This window comes from Corapipo altera, unplaced genomic scaffold (assembly GCF_003945725.1).
Source record: "Corapipo altera isolate COAL_440 unplaced genomic scaffold, ASM394572v1 68, whole genome shotgun sequence".
Taxonomy (NCBI): Eukaryota; Metazoa; Chordata; class Aves; order Passeriformes; family Pipridae; genus Corapipo; species Corapipo altera.
Window position 1 is genome coordinate 1,301,107 of NW_020884919.1, and position 16,619 is coordinate 1,317,725.

At 44.4% G+C, this 16,619-nt stretch overlaps 1 protein-coding gene across 2 annotated transcripts in view; it reads left to right on the forward strand.

Moving 5' to 3' along the window:
* The window catches only part of STAM2 (signal transducing adaptor molecule 2), a 15,911-nt gene extending 1,218 nt beyond the window's left edge, over positions 1 to 14,693 (forward strand). The window contains exons 2-14 of one of the 2 annotated variants that reach the window (XM_027656364.1): positions 3,440 to 3,524; positions 5,311 to 5,386; positions 5,601 to 5,696; positions 7,424 to 7,570; positions 8,848 to 8,917; positions 9,237 to 9,423; positions 10,020 to 10,114; positions 10,718 to 10,800; positions 10,966 to 11,053; positions 11,491 to 11,545; positions 12,448 to 12,601; positions 13,618 to 13,757; positions 14,486 to 14,693. In XM_027656364.1, coding sequence (XP_027512165.1) covers positions 3,487 to 3,524; positions 5,311 to 5,386; positions 5,601 to 5,696; positions 7,424 to 7,570; positions 8,848 to 8,917; positions 9,237 to 9,423; positions 10,020 to 10,114; positions 10,718 to 10,800; positions 10,966 to 11,053; positions 11,491 to 11,545; positions 12,448 to 12,601; positions 13,618 to 13,757; positions 14,486 to 14,693 — 1,437 coding nt within the window. In that variant the 5' untranslated portion in view covers positions 3,440 to 3,486. The remainder of the gene's footprint in view (positions 1 to 3,439; positions 3,525 to 5,310; positions 5,387 to 5,600; positions 5,697 to 7,423; positions 7,571 to 8,847; positions 8,918 to 9,236; positions 9,424 to 10,019; positions 10,115 to 10,717; positions 10,801 to 10,965; positions 11,054 to 11,490; positions 11,546 to 12,447; positions 12,602 to 13,617; positions 13,758 to 14,485) is intronic. The other variant, XM_027656365.1, reaches the window with a different exon arrangement.
* Positions 14,694 to 16,619: the final 1,926 nt, after the last annotated feature.

Below are 16,619 nucleotides of genomic sequence, written 5' to 3' on the forward strand. Positions count from 1 at the left end.
TCCCTTATGTTTTATTTCCTTTTTAATTTTTTGTTTTATTTTTTATTATTTATTTTTCATTTCTTTTATAATTTATTTTCTATTTCACTTTATATTCCTTTCCATTTACCTTCCAGCTTCCCTCCAAACCCTCACCCTGCTCTCAGTGTCAGCCAGGATATATTAATCCTGATTTTTTGGGGCATTCAGGGCACAAATCCCCCCTCATTAGAGTGCTTTGCATTAATTGTGGTGTGATCCCAGGGCTGTGGATAATGTGCCATCCCATGGAATGTTTCCCTGGGATCTGAACAGACAGTTTGAAATTAGTCCTTGGGGAGATGCTGCTGCTTTTGGTTTCATTTCACGTCGTTTCAGGGGCAGATTGGTCTAGAAAATTTAGATTTTGGTGATCACAGTGGCTAAAAAATAAACAAGGACTCGAGCACTGACCTGGCACAAAAAACTTTTGGGCTAAAAGTGACTTGGTAGTGATTTTTTTGGTGCTAAATCAGGGCTTGTTTTCTCTGTTTCTTGCATTAGAAGTGACACAGGTGGAGAAAAAATGTTATTTTCTAGTATATATATTTATTTGTGACCTAGATGGTATTTGGGAATCCTGGCCTGAGGGAACTGAGGACTGAAATAACAAAATCTTTGGCAATTTGAAGGTGGTGGAGCTGGAAAAGATGGAAACAGGCAGGATTTGGGGATTTGCCACGTGTTGCCTGGTTCCAGTCCTCGGGATTTCTCTTCCCCCTTTCTTGGGTTTTATTTCTGTGTGTTATCCATCCCTTTCCTGGGAAAAAAGGGAAAGGAGGTAGTGCAGTGAGCTGGGATAGAGGCTGGAGCACCTTCCCAGGAGGAAAGGGTGGGAGGATTGGGATTGTTCAACCTGGAGAAGAGAAAGGTCCAGGGAGATCTTGGAGCCCCTTGCAGGGCCTAAAGGGGCTCCAGGAGAGCTGGAGAGGGACTGGGGACAAGGGATGGAGGGACAGGACACAGGGAATGGGTTTAAGCTGAATAAGGGTTGATTTAGGTGGGATATTGGGAAGGAATTCTTGGCTGTGAGCGTGGGGAGGTACTGGAGTGGATTTCCCAGAGAAGCTGTGGCTGCCTCATCCCTGGAAGTGTCCAAGGCCAGGCTGGAGCACCCTGGGATGGAGGAAGGTGTCCCTGCCCATGGCAGGGGTGGCACTGGATGGGCTTTAATGTCCCTTCCCACCCAAACCATTCCAGGATTCCGTGACACTCAGCTTGGGTTTGGCTTCTGTGCAGTACAGGGACGATCCTGAAACCCTTCCCACAGTGGCAAAGCATTCCCTCTTTTCCTGTGACAGCGTTTGGAGGCAGGAGCTCCTCCAGCTTTTCTCCTTCGGGCGGGAATAGCAGCAAACAATTCCCAGCCCCTTCCCAGCTGCTCATTCCAGTCCTCTCCCGGGCTGGCACAGCTCCTGCTGCAGCTGCACATCAGCTCGGGGGACTCACCCACTTCCAAATCACTCACTGGGCCTTCCTTCTTCCTGCTTTTTAAAAATCCACCAGGCAGCAGAGTGGGATTTGAGTGTTCCTTCTCTCAAAGCAAACTCGGCTCCGGCATTCCCATGGGAATCAGAGGGATGCAGAGGATCAGGCAGAGCACGGGTTTGGAGTTTGTGTTCTCTTAGCACTGAAAAAAAAACCTTGGAAAATGTGTCCTCCCCCAGCTGTTCCTTCTGATCAAAGGCCAGGTCTGAGCATCTGGGAAGGAGTTATCCTGCAAAATCCTCTGTGGGAAGGAGGGAAGCAGGTGGTGTTTCATTTGGTGTGCTGGGAGGGTTTGGAGGAGGGCAGTGCTGGGATTGGGATCCTCCATGGGCAGCGTTTGGATCCTCCCCAAAACAGGCTGCGTGGGTGCAGGAGGAGGGATTTGCCTCTGACATTCCTCCAGGTAGGAATGTGCTGGCTGGGGGAGAGGGAAAAGGCCCAGGAATTGGGAGTAGGGAGCACTGAGTGGGAGCTGTGCTGTGGTTTGGGATGTGGAAGGTGTGGAGTGAGGGATGAGCCTGGAGAAAAGGGGACTCAGGGGGGACCTTCTGGCTCTCTACAACTCCCTCATGGATCCAGGTGGGAATTGAGCTCTGCTCCCAGGGAACAAGGGACAGGAGGAGAGGGAACGGCCTCAGGCTGTGCCAGGGGAGGCTCAGGTTGGACATCAGGAGGAATTTCCTCCTGGAAAGGGTGGTGAGGCCTTGGCAGGGGCTGCCCAGGGAGGTTTGGAGTGCCCAGCCCTGGAGTATCCCAGGAAGGCCTGGCTGTGGCACTCAGTGACAAGGTGGGCATTGGGCACAGGGGGGAATCCATGACCTTGGAAGTCTCATCCAACCTCAGGGATTCCAGGATTCACCTCCTGGTGAAACCTGTAATCATCAAACCCTCCTGTAGCCACGGGCAGAGTTGGGATTGTTTCACCCATGGCAGGCAAAGCTGGGCTCGATTTCCACTGAGGGTCCAGGAAAACTTCAGGACATCCTTGGGAAGCACTTCCAAGTCTTTTGTGGAGGATAAAAGCGCCACTTGTGCCTTCCTGACAAGCACCATGAGGGCAGGGAAGCTGCCCTTGGAAGGATCCAGAGCCCACGGAGTTTTCTTGTTGACCTGCCACCATTTCTCCCTGTTTCCTGCTCCTGGAAAAAGAGGCATCTCTCAAAAATCCCAGGAATTCCAGAGTGGTGACCCCAGGCAGTGCTATGGAATCACGTGCCCAGGCTCTTTTCCAGGCCTTGGTGCTCTTTGCCCTTGGCTTTCCGGGCACAGCTGGTGGCTGCTGGAATTTGAGGAGCTGGATTCCTGTGGATAACAGGGTGGGATGGGAGGATTTACCCCCTGGGGATGGAGATGTGCTCTCAAAAAGCCATTTTCTCTGGCAGAACTTCCCAGGAAACCCCAAGCTTTGTGCGCCAAAGACTTCAGGATAACCTTCCATGATTGTCCAGCGCTGGGGGTTGGTATATCCAGGGAATCTCCAGCCTCCAGGGGCTGATTTGGTTCGATTTTAATTTGATTTTTAAAAATAAATTGAATATTAATAATAATAACAATTGGCAGTTCTCTCTGAATTCAGTTAAAATATCAAATTGGTGGATTAAAATTAAACTTTAAGGCAGCAAATTCAAGGTATAAAATACTTGATTTGCTGTTTCTGAAATTAATCTGCAGTGTTTACATGGGATTAAAATAATAAAAGCACAAATAAATAACATGAAGCCTTATCAGTTTATCCCTAAAAATGAGTGTCCTGCCCATGGCAGGGGGTGGAACAAGAGGAGCTTTGAGGTCCCTTCCAGCCCAAACCATTCCCTGATTCCATGAAATATTAATTATTGGTAAATATCAATATTAAGGAATGTGATAGGATGTGTTGTCTGGAATCTGAACGGGGTCTTACGCTTCATAAATCTGATTTTTATTTTCCTTGCAGAGAAAGCTACAAATGAATACAACACCAGTGAGGACTGGGGGCTTATCATGGATATATGTGACAAAGTCGGGAGCACTCCCAATGGGTGAGTTGGACCCCGGAATTCCTTGGAATTCTGTGGTGGTGTGAAGGATATTTCAGAGGGAAAACCCTCAAAATGCTCAAATTCTACAAATATGTGGCGTTGGCTCTGAAATTCTTTAAAAGAAATATTCCAGCAGGATTATTCCAGCACAAAACTGAGGGCATTCCAGGTTTTTTCTGGAATTTTGCACAACAGCCCGAGTTATTTAATGATCCAGCCTAAATTTTGGGAGGTGACTGTGCCAGGAGGAGAAAGGGGAATAGTCCCTTTGCAGGAAAATACCTATTTATGGTGAGAAATTTGGGGTTAATTAGGAGGAAAAATGGGAGTGAGGGAGGGGAAAAGGGAAAAAATAGGGATGAAAACACAGATCCCTTGGAATCAGTTGAAGCTGAGTGGTAATACTGGGATATAAGGGGAATTTCAGGGATCTTGGATGGCCAAAAGATGTGGGATTTTAAGGTAAGATGCTGAATTTTAAGGTAATTTTTTTGAGTGATAATGTGTTTTTAGTTTTTAATTAAACCTCAATTAGTGCACAGGCAGAATTCTGAAGGAATTTAGAATTTATAGAATTTAATTTAGCAGTTGTATTTAACATATAAGATTATGACACTGAGAAAATTGTGGGGGTTTTGGGTTTTTTTTGTTGTTTTCTTTGTTTGTTTGTAATTAATTACCTCCCACAAGGAATAATAGCAAATCTGTTCAATCTTTTATTAAAACCCAATGACTTTAGTGCCATTTTTGTTGAGGGAACTGTTTTAAATCTGGTTTTGGAGATGGGGAGATTGTAAAAAAATGCAGTGGTTTGTTTTTCAAGGATACATTCAAAAATATAACTATAGAAAAATACACAATTAAATCTTATCTATGTAAATTTTTTTACATGAGATCAAATCCTAAATTCTGAATGTTAAAATCTCTTCAGTTTTGGGTACTTTTCATCCCTCCTGCCCATCACTGAGATAATAACAAATAATTATATTATGAAGACAAATAAATATATAACTTAAATAAATATGTAACTGAAAATCAACTAAGTTGACTTTGTTTGTACCTGAAATTATGATAAAAATATTAAGAATAAAAGTATATTTCTGTGGCACAGAGACTTTTCTGTGCTTTGCTAATACAGCAGCTCAAGGGATATTAGTTTTCAAAGTGCAGCATCAGCTTTTTCAGGGGGATTTCATGTTTTTAGGAGCTCAAAATAATAATGTTAATGAAGCTTTTCATCTGCCTGAGCCCATGTAGCTCCTGCTGCCATTAATGCTCATTTAGAGTGTGGAAAAACTCCTCAGCTGGAACATTTAAAATGCTATTTATTATTCTCTACCCACCTCAGATTGTGCTGAAAGAAATTATAAAATCCTTGTGTCCTCAGGCTCTGGAAAAGGGGATCCAAGAGCTGGAACAGCACAAGTTGGAAACGAAATCCTTTGCAGTGGCCTCTGAAATAACCATTTATTTAATCATTTTTTTTTTTATAGTGACATTTCTTGCATTGTCTAATTCAACTTAATATCATTTTATCCCTTTGTGACCCCTCAGCAGAGTTTGGAAAAGGATCCAGGGGGAAAATGGAGCCTTTTCCAAGCCAGTGCACAGATAGGAGCAAACAGGTGGTTAAATCTCTTTTTGAGCCCAGCCCTGGGAGAGGTTTTCAGGTTTGGGGACATTTTTTTGTTCCAAAATGTTTTGCCATTTGTTGCTCATCCAGTTGGAGTGTCTGCTCTGCATTTCTCTCTGATTATTCCTGATTATTTCTCTGTTCCTTTGGCAGAGCAAAGGATTGCCTTAAAGCCATCATGAAGAGGGTAAACCATAAAGTTCCCCACGTGGCTTTGCAAGCACTGACAGTGAGTAAATCCCCCCTGCTACCCCCAAAAATCACTATTCTTGATGCAACACAGCCATTATTTAAGCAATTAACCCCTTTATTAACTTCAGTTAATAACTTCATTACCACACAGTGCACGTACTAAACACAGGGTTGAGTTCAGCTCTTTTATTTTGGATTATTTTCACTGTTTTCAGGCTTTTTCACAGTTGTATCTCTGCTTTTTTTTGCAGCTTTTAGGAGCCTGTGTCTCAAACTGTGGGAAGATATTTCACCTGGAAGTGTGTTCTCGGGATTTTGCCACTGAAGCTCGAGGAATAATAAATAAGGTAAAACTTTTATAACCTTAAGTTCTGGGGGAGGATTATTTTGGTAATTTCTCTGCTTTGTCTCAGCATAACAAAACTGATATTGTGGTTAATACACTTTTTCTAGTTTTGGTGCAGTTGCAGGAACTGCTCTTTGTGTTTACACTGAAATTCTTGATTTTTACTGTCAAAAATAGTGGATTAAAGAAGTGACAGCTGCTAATGCCCCAAATGACCTGAGCAGTTTTAATTGAAATTCAAACCTGTGACTCTTCCCAAACTCGATTAATTTGTTAATGGTAAATGCAGCTTGTATTGAAGAGGGTTTTATTGGCCTTGAATGAAACTCTGAAGGCAGAACTGTGAGAAAGTTAAATCACATTTTTACAAGGAAAAGGGTAAAATCTGCAGACAATTTTCTAGAGGTTCTGAGGGTGTTGAAAGGGAAGATAACCAAGAAAGGAAGACTTAAAGGTTGGAGTCCAGCAGCTGATGGGATTTAATCTGGATGTGATGAATTGAAAAGCACAACCAGCTTTTCCCAAATTGCTTCTCCAGCTGGAGCCAAACCTGGTTAATGGGTTAAAAAGGAGTTTTCAGCTGCATGGGAGCCCTGGAACCATCAGGGGTTGAGCAAAGCAATTAAGGGAACTTAATAAAATTGCTGGGAAGCAAAATGAGTTCACAGCTCTCCTGCTTCTTGCTTTCTGTGGAAAAATAGGTCTGCAAGTGCTCCTCTTTTCTCATTAGCCACGGTCCAGGCTGAACCAGGACTCGACCTTCATGGTCTGACAGCTCCTGGAATGCCAGGGAAACCTGGAATCCCACGGGAGGATGGTCTGCTGGGGAGAATCTATGGTGGTTTTGGGAAATTATTGATGTTTTACCCCTGTCCCTGGCCCATTTGAGGGGAATAATGTGCAGAGGGCAAATAAAATTGGGAGGAAATTCAGTGGGTTGTAACAAATGTCTTTGTGCTGATCCTGAGCCCGTCAAACCACGGCTTTCCTTGGAATTAAAGGCACGTTTGAGCCCAAACCTGTCAATGTTCTCACTGCTCAGAACATGTTTACAGGCTTCCAGTGGGAGCTGATTCCTTGGCTCAGGAATCTTGGCCAGCACTGCTCCTGTGCAGAGGCTGGAGGAGAAGGTGGGAGCAGAGGAATTGCAGGCAGAGCACGGACCTGAGCTTGCTTTGCCCCCACTCCAGGCAAACATCTCAGCCCATCCCTGCCCCTCAGCTCCCAGTCTGGGACTAGAAACTGTGCCATGAAAGAGGTGGCTCTGTGGATAATTCCCTTTTGTGGGAGAAGCTGATTCAAGGAGACACAGGGATGGTTCAGGGATCAGGGCTTTGTGAGGTTCTCTCAGCTGGCAGAAATGTGTTCTGGCATCAGAGGTCAGGAAAGGCAGGGAAGGGGGATTGTCTTCCAGGGAAAGACAGTGTCTTATATGAGACCAACTTTTGTGGTGTTGGGAGAGGAATAACTAAAGGAATGGAGAGGAAATGGAGGTAAAATGGGGGATAACTTAACACAGAAGGGCAGAAATTTGGGATAAGTGTGGGTAGGTGGCCTGAATTTCTCCAAAACTAGTGAGGTGGAAACGTGGCTAACATTTGAAAAGTCAAACAGTTTGTCTTTTAACCCTTCCTTAACCACCTTAAAAGTGACTTTAAAATACCAGCACTCTTCCTGTTCATTCTGAGGTTCAAGCACATCCCTTCCTGGGCAATTTTTGTCTTCCAGGCTCATCCCAAAGTGTGTGAGAAGCTCAAAACCCTCATGGTGGAGTGGGCAGAGGAATTCCAGAAAGACCCCCAGTGCAGCTTAATATCTGCAACTATCAAATCTTTAAAAGAAGAAGGGGTCACTTTTCCTGCAGCTGGATCACAGGTAAAAGCTGGTTTGGGATACTGTTGGATTCAATATTCCTGGGAACAAGGGAAAATATGTCTGGGTGTGGTGACTGGAGCTTTGGATCTGAGGAGAGCAGGATCCTGGTTCCTGTTGGGCTCTTCCTTAGGCTGAGCTTCACTTCTGGCCATTCTGCTTTTTTTATGAATTAAAAAAAAATGGGAAAATTAGAAAAAGAAGACCAGACTGAAGGCCATTCCATGATGCCCCTGTGAGCTGTTTCATTTTCTCCCAAAGATTTTTTAGAGCTTCATTTTCCTGTCACCACCTGAAGCTGAAACAATTCTGCTTGGAAACAACCCACACTTGGAATTTGGTGTTTCCTGGCTCTCATTTTGCTGCCATGGAGCACACACCCCTTCACTCTCCCTCCCAGAGCCTCCCAAAGCAAAGGGCAGTGAAACAGAGACATTTGGGAAGAGGATCTGTGCTGTGGTTTCCTTTTCCAAGTCCCCATTCCCTGTTTGGGCAGTTCCCTGTCCATGGCAGGGGTTGTCCTGGATTTTGCAGTGGTTTGTTATTTACTTTTTGTGGTTTATTGTACCTTCTCTGACTGGCAGATGTGATGTCAGGTGGTTTTTTTCTAACCTTTATTCTTGATGCTTCTTAATATTTTCATGTTAATGATGACTCAGGTGCAGATCAGCCCTGAAAATCCCAACGACAGCTCCTATTCCATGTTCCTTATCCCAAGTTTACTTTGCTCTACATTAAACACCGAGGGGTTTTTTAACTTCTACAGTCTTTCCTTCCTCCACAAAGATGTTTTCACTTCTAAATCCAGGCTATGTGTTAAAACATATGGTGGAAACATGGAAGGTTTGAGCACTGGCACCCAATTCCACTTCCCTGGGGGAATGAAAACTCTAGGAATGATTTATTTCACTGGGCTGGTGTGGAGACTCCGAGTGTGTCAGTCAGCAGCTCCCACTGGGAAGGAGGGGTGAAGGAAAAAGGTGCAAAGAGTCATTTCTCACTTTAATAAATATGACTAAATATAATAAATACGAGTAAAATAATTATTTAAATGTTACTTGTATTAAATCTCAATATTTATTTTACTTCTTTCCCTGCTGAAGACAAAACCTGGCTGAGATTCTGAAGACTGGTGATTTTTCCTTCTTAAAAATCATCTTGATTCCATAAGGCAGCTGACCAGGAACAACTTGGTGCTAATTTTTTTAAAATACATAATTATAGAGATTTGGGGTTTTTTTGTTTGTAACCTGAATTTTCTGTTGTTCCTGCCTTTGCAGGCTTCCACCAATGCTGCTAAGAATGGTTCATCAGCCAGCAAAACCAAAGAAGATGAAGATATAGCTAAAGGTAAGTTAGATTTGTGCTCCAGGGAAATGGGAATTTGGGCTCTTTTCTGCCTCATGGAATTGAAATCAAATTCCCAGCAGGGTGGGAGCTGGAATACTGTGCCACTCATGGTGTTTTCCTCACCCATGAGGACCTGAGGTAAGATATATTCTTCCCCATGGCAGCCATTTGAACTTGAAATTTTAAATCTTAGAGAAGCAGACCACGTTTAAATAACACAATAAATACTATTTTTATTAAATTAAGAAATCAAACCACCTTTGTATACAGAGCTAAACACACAAAGACATCTGATTTTTTCTTTCTCCCTTAATTGTAGCCATCGAATTGTCTCTGCAAGAGCAGAAACAGCAGCAAACAGAGACCAAATCCTTGTACCCAAGTGCAGAAATGCCCCAGAACACCCAGAGCCTGAGGAAGGTGCGAGCCCTGTATGACTTTGAAGCTGTGGAGGACAATGAGCTCACCTTTAAAAGTGGAGAGATTATTTTTGTTTTGGATGACAGGTATAACACGCTCACACGGAGTGGGGGGGACACTTTATCCCACTGTTATTTATCCCACAAAATGCTGTTTTCTTAGGATGGTAAACTTTTCCTGGTAGAAACATCCTGTCACTCTGGCCTCCCTCACACCCCTTTATCTTCCTTTTGTCTTTCCATCCTCCTGGTTTTGAACTCTAGTGCAGGCAAACTCAAGGATTTCATGCAATTTGTAGTTTTTTAAGATAAATGTTGGTTGTATGTCATCACAGAGCTGAATTCCAGCTGCTTCCAGCATTTGTTAAATCTCTGGCTATCAAGGAGCACATTTGGTAGGGATAAAAGTGGTTATAAATAGCTGAAGTGATTCTTGTTGTTACCACCTGTAGATATACAGAGAGTTAAGAAGGAATCAATATAAAGAATTGATGAATTGTGTTAAGTTTGGAGTGATTCCTGGTCCCCTGATTCCTCTTCCTCCCTTCCCTCCCCTGTGCCCCAGCTCCTGGCTGTGGCTTGGTGTTAATCTCTGTACTCAGGATCACAGGTTTCCTGTAAAAAGCCCCAGATATGTCTCTGTTTTAATACCCAGGGTTTTTAATCCATCTTTATTCCCCCAGTGACGCCAACTGGTGGAAAGGTGAAAACCACAGAGGAGTGGGGCTGTTCCCATCCAATTTTGTGACCTCTGACCTGACTGTGGAACCCGAGGCAGGTGAGTCACCTGCCCAAAAACTCCTGAGTTATTTTAGAAAGGCAGGTTTATGCTGCAGGTAATTAGCCCCTCAGCAAAATAATTCCCTGATAATCAGCCTGGGGAAAGAATTGAGGGACATCCTGCCCTTGTTTCAAACCAGCAACCACAGCTCACTGTAATCTCTGTTTTCTCCTCTAAGTTTTCCATTTCTTCCTCCTCTTACAGAAATTTGGTTCAGCTCACCAGAGCTGTTTGTCACTGACATATTACACACATGAACCCAGTAAATTTTAAAATGTCACATTCTCTCTTCAGACCCAAGAACAACATCCCCACCCGTGGCAGGGGGTTGTCAGAGTCACATTGTTGGCTCCATCCAAGCCCAGGAGACCAAAATAAACCTCAGCACTCAGGACTTGGCTGGAAGGGAATGTGTTGGAGGTGGTTTTTAGCTTTTAGGTTTTCCAGGCAAACCCATTTGCCTTTCACTGGGTGCATCACTGCTCGAAGCACTTATTCAAACATCTCTGCCCTTTAAAGAACTGATGGATTGCAGGGAGGAAATGTGTGTTTTGAGTTAACCTAGAGCTGCAGAAAAGAAACTCATCTTTGTTCTTCCAGCAGCCGTGGATAAAATCTCTGTTCCTGAGGATACTGCAGAAGAAATTAAGAAAGCAGAGCCTGAGCCAGTTTATATAGATGAGGTATGGAGCCACTTTAAATGTAAAATATTGCTGAGCTTTTACATCCTTTTGCTACTGGATGCTGGCAGATAATTCTTTTTGCATAAAGAACTTTTATTTGAAAATTCAAACGGTCTCTGCGTTGGTTGGGAAATAAAAGTTCTTAATCTTCTCTTCACCTTCCAGGATAAGATGGATAAAACACTGCAGGTGCTCCAGAGCATAGATCCTACAGATTTAAAGCTTGATTCTCCAGATCTTCTCGACTCAGAAGGTACTTGGAGCACTAAGCTATTTTTCTAATATTATTTCTGCTCACAGTTACCTTTTGTGGCTCGAGCTGGTGGTTCTTTTGTGTTTATTTTAAGCTTAGAGGAACCGTGGTCTGTACCAAGAGAGTGCTGCGGAACAGTTTCTCTCCCAGTGGGAGTGTGGGGCTCTGTGTATAATTTGAATTTCTTTAATAGTTCCAAGCCAGCTCCATGTTTAGCAGAGCAATTTGCATAGCTTCCAGCTCCCAGAAAATGCCTGATCTTTGCAAGATCCAAATCCCAGCTCTCAGCTAAGCGGTTTTGGAAATAACATAAAAAAATTGGATTTTTACCCGGCTACACACAAAAATCAATTGCTTGTTTCAATAAATGCTTTTGGCTGCATTTAAGCTCTTAATTTGTGCAAGATATTAACTACCTCAACACTTTGTGCTCACAGATATCTGCCAGCAGATGGGTCCAATGATAGATGAAAAACTAGAAGAGATAGACAGGTGAGCCTAACGAAGCTTCTCCTATTTACTGATTTACTTCAAATTCTACAGTTAGAATAACATTTTCTCTTTTTTTTTTTGTGGTACTTTCATCTCTCAAACTGGAAAACCTTGCAAAGAAACTGTGACAACCCTCCCTTTTATTTTTTTAATGCTGAAGCATTGAGTTCCCAGGGGGTGCACTCAGGTTTGGTTGCTGCTCTCCAAAATTTCCTGCACGAGTCATGGGTGCATTTTATTTTGGCTTTTTTTTTTGGCTGGAGCCTTTTGCAGCTTTGGCCAGAGGTTGGAATTTTCAGTGTCCTGCTCACCATCCATGACAGGAAAATCTGTTCAGTGTTACCTTCACCTCTCCCTCCCCAGATTTGGGATTCCAAGACCTGAAGGAGCCAGGAAAGACGGAGAGAGACTTTTTACAAGGGACAGAGGGACAGGGAATGGCTTCCCACTGCCAGAGGGCAGGGATAGATGGGATATTGGGAAGGAATTCCTGGCTGGGAGGGTTGGAAGGCCCAGAGAAGCTGTGGTTGCCTCTGGATCCCTGGAAGTGTCCGAGGCCGGGTTGAACAGGGCTTGGAGCAACCTGGGCTAGTGATGATCCTTAATTTCCCTCCAACCCAACCCATCCCATGATTCTGTGATTTCTGGGGATATTTGGGGGTGACAATACCCCTGGGAGTTGCTTGTCTCATGGCAGCTCTGGGGAGGGACAGTTTTGCACCACTTGGGCTCTCCCTCCAGTCCCAGAACAGCAGTTTTCCAATATAAATGGGTAAAAACTTGACCAATTTACCTTTTAAGGCTTAATTTTTCTTGCACATTCCAGGCTGTTTAAGGAACCACTTCCCTTTTTGCCCCCTCTACAGAAGCTCAGTGTCTTTATCCCTTTTGTTTTGAACCAGGAAACATTCCGAGTTGTCGGAGCTGAACGTGAAGGTTCTGGAAGCTCTGGAGCTCTACAACAAGCTGATGAATGAGAGCCCCATGTACTCAGCCTACTCCAAACTCCACCACCCTGCACAGTTCCCACCCACATCCTCAGGGGTCTCTGTGCAGGTCAGTATCCCTGGGATCTGGGAATAGAAATCAGGATTTCTGTTTGCAAGGATGACAGCAAACACCAAGCGAGCCCACGAGCGACCTGACACTGCCTGGGGGGGCTTTTCACAGCCTTGCCAGGAGAACCTGAGGGATGCACTGATGGCTCTGCTTGGCCAGCATTGAAAATTCCACAGGATTCCTCCCATGGTTCCTTTTTTACACTTGGAATTGTGTGTCTCAGCTCCTGCTGTGAGTCATGTCAGTCCCCGAGTGGAACGTTCCCTTCTTCTCTAATGGAGGGGACGGGGGTGAACTGCAATATAATATTAATCCCAAGTGTGGTTTTTTTTTTCTAAATATGGAAACACCCCCCTTTTAGGTCCTTTTAAAGGACTGAACATGTTCCATCAGTTATAATACCTGGATAATAACATATTTATTAGTTACAAGCACATATTCAGGCTCAGGGGCGTTTTACGGTGTCCCCAATGTGCCTATTGAGGGCTCAAGGAAAAAACAGAGGAAAAGGAGAGGTTTTAAAGCACAGAATGAGGGTTTTTACTTGAAGTGAATTTTACTTTAATGTTAATTGTTCAGTGAGAAAAGAATAGTTGCCATAGCAACTGCCAGATCTGAAAATATGTCAGTTAAAAGTAATTCCGTGTCCTTAACTCCCGGTGACGATGGAAAATTCATTATATTTGGAGGTTAGAAAGTAATTTAAGCCAAAAGGCAGCTGGAGTTTGCTGCTCCTTCCAAGATTCCTGCTTCCCAGTGGTCAGAAATGTGGGATAATGCTGGCCATGCTGGGCTTGTAGTGGTTATTTGGGACAAAGTGTTCTTCAGTGCCCATAAATTATCCCAAATCCAAACCCAGCGAGCTCCTTAGTCCTGTGATCCCCGAATTTTGAGGGCATCTCATATTATTTAAGCCAGAAATGCAAGAAATTAAAAGGGGTTTATCTTTCTGATGGTTTGATTTCCAAAATGTGCTGAAGAAATCTCAGGTTCCTGCTGGATTTTCTTTGCAGTCGTATCCCGTGCAGCCTCCCAGTGGGAATTACATGCTCCAGGGGGTCCAGCAGGTCTCCATGTCCCCAGGGTACAGCCTGGCACCTCAAAGCCTCAGTTCCTCGGGAGCCACTCAGCCCCCTCAAGCTGCTTATTTAAGGTATGGATCCACCAAATTCCTCTCCCAGGTGGGAATTTTGCTGCTTTGCCTGGAAGTGCCACGTTCTTGCCATATTTATGTTTACAGTGACACGGAATTTTGAAAGGAAAACACCAATTTTACTGAACTGGGTATGAGTGGGAACTTCATTAGGGATAAAATTGGATGTTTCCCAGGAAGTTTTTAAGGGAGGAAGGTTGAAAAGGAACCTCAGACTTCAGGTTTAACCACCCAGCCCCAGAGAGTAAAAATAAAGGGGTTCCACAGATATTTAATATATTAATTCAGTGTATTTCACAGAATAGTCTGAGTGGGGAGGGACCCACAAGGATCATCGAGCAGCAAAATTGTTGAAGGATTTTGGGGGTGAAAACATTTTTCTTGCAAAAACCATAAAAACCTGCCAAGTTAGAAGCATGAAAATTATGGAAATGGAGTATTCCTGGGAAATTCTTTGTTTATTACAGGGGAGAGTAAGAGGAGGGAAACGTGGGGCTGCAGCTGGTTTGAGTTGTGAGGGTGTGTGTGTAAAAAATGTGGTTTTGTAGCCAGAAAGCCACCGAATACCTTGAAAAACGACCGTTTGGTTCACGTTATCTTCAAATTTCTGTGTTTTTAAAGCCCCCAGCTCGCTCTTGGAGCAGCCAATGGTGTTGTTTGTAAAGCTGGTTGTTTTGGGGTGGATGGCCATGAGTGGTGAGAGTGAGCCTTGTGTTGTCTCCCTGCAGCCCAGGCTCCGAGCCCGCTCTGCCGCAGCCCTTCCCGAATCCCGGCACGGCCGCCTTCCCCCAGCACCAGATGGGAATGCCCGTGGACATGGCAGCATTCCAGAGCAGCACAGCCACTCTGCCTCAAGGACCAGGTTATCCCGTGGCACTTCCCGCTCACTCCCTGCTCCAGCAACAAACAAATTACCATCAGCAGCCTCTGCTTTAAAACCACCAGCTCCCATTCCTGAATTAGGGAATGACCACCCGACCTAATGATCTTTCTGAATCCCTGTCATGGATATCGAAGTACATCTTCCTTTTCCAGTAACCCAGCTCGCTGCAGAGTAAAAATAGGCACCAGCTCTGATGGTGATTTGCATATTTGCATCTTGAACTAGATTAGGGGATGGTTTAAAATAATTCCAGATTCCTTCGAGCCCTTCTTTTCCTGCGCTTTCAGGAAACGCCACTCGTGAGTCTTTGAAAGATGGTCCCAAAATAATTCCCTTTTCAATGTGTTCCTGGAAGCTGGAGGAAGCTGAGACGTCGCTCGGTGTTGCTTTTGCCTCCTCTGGTGTCTCCTGTGATCCTTCTGTCCCGGTGGCTTTAGGGAATCTCTGCAGTTTGGAGACCCGGGATGGGAGCGATCCGTGAGTCCAGCGGGAAGAGGGTTTGATCCGGTGACAGCGAGGACGTGATCCCGTGGGAACAGGAGGTTTTTACAGAGCTGCCTCGGGATGTTTTGGAAGATCCAGAGAACTGGAGCGTTCTTCTTGAAGGAAACAAGTTTTACCAGAATTCCCTTGTCTTTTGGCAGAGGTGGCACTGCAAGCACAAGTCTCCTTGGGAAGAGCTGGCAAGGGATGCTCCCAGCCGGATCCAAGGTGCTGAGCCAGGAACTTGCACAGAATCTCTTTTTTCTTTTCCTTTTTGGATGCATTTAGAAGTGAAGGAGCATTGTACTTCCTTGTGGGAAAGGAGGGGGCTCGAGGATGTTTGGAGCTCCTTCAGACTGTGAGGATCTGCCTTGTTCCCCTTCCAGGGGGGAGCTGAGTGGAACAGGAATCGCCTCGATGGGACCAGGGGGTTCTTCCTCTCTTGGATTTCCTTTCTCTGCCACCATGTCCCTGTCCAAATAACCATGGATCACAGAGGAACTCTTGGGAAAGGTGGATTTAAGGCAGAATCCACGTGCTGGTGGGTGGGAATGTGCTCCCCACACAAGGAGTGGAAAACAACAGCCGTGTCCCTGGAGCTGGGAAGTGTGGCTGAGAAAAGAATTCCAAGGATTTCTTCCCTGATGCACTTTTTAAAGGGGTGGGGTTTGTATGAGGGAGCAGATGAGCTGGATTATCCTTATCCATATCCTGGGAATGTGGGATTTCTTTCTTTTTTCTGTTTCAACACTGAAAAAAATCATTCTGTTCCTTTTCCCTCTTCGCTGTAGCAAGGTCACATCCATACCTGCTCTAACCCTTAGACTGGGCAAATAATGGAAGCAATTCACTGATACAAACATCTGGATTCAATCCATGGAGCTCCCAGATGTCTCCATAAGTATTTTTGGTGTCTGAATTCTGTCCCCAGTTGGAATTCCCAGATTCTGGGCTGTTGAGTGACCCAATTCCCCCTTCACTCAGCACCTCCTCCCCTGGTTTCACCTTTTATTTAATGATCATGACCTTCTGTTCACTTGCAGCCTCGTGCTCATGCAATAAGGTGTTGAGAACCTGCTCTTTAAATCACTTTTTATTTAAATTTGTGCAATTGGGAGGGAGATTTTTTTTTGTTGTTGTCTTTCCTTTTGACAGGCCTTTAATTTGTCTTGATCCTTCCCCTGGAAGTAGCTCAGTACAAACAGCACCCGTGGCAATACTGAAGTGTTTTGAGAACTTGTTCCTTGTGTCTTTTAAGGAAATTAATTGATTTCAATGCTGCTCTTCCAAATTCTTGTTGTTTGGAGCTTTTGTTGTAAGAGTTGACTTTGTTCCGAGTTGGTTTGTGGTCAAATTAAACTTTGCTCTCGTTGGTGTAAATCCTCCATGTTTGTTAGGAATTTGGGATTGGTGTTTTCCGAGCTTTGGCCCGAGAGAAATCTCGAATGGAGCCAGCCAAATGTGATTTGATTATGTTCAGTTCCTTGTTAAATATA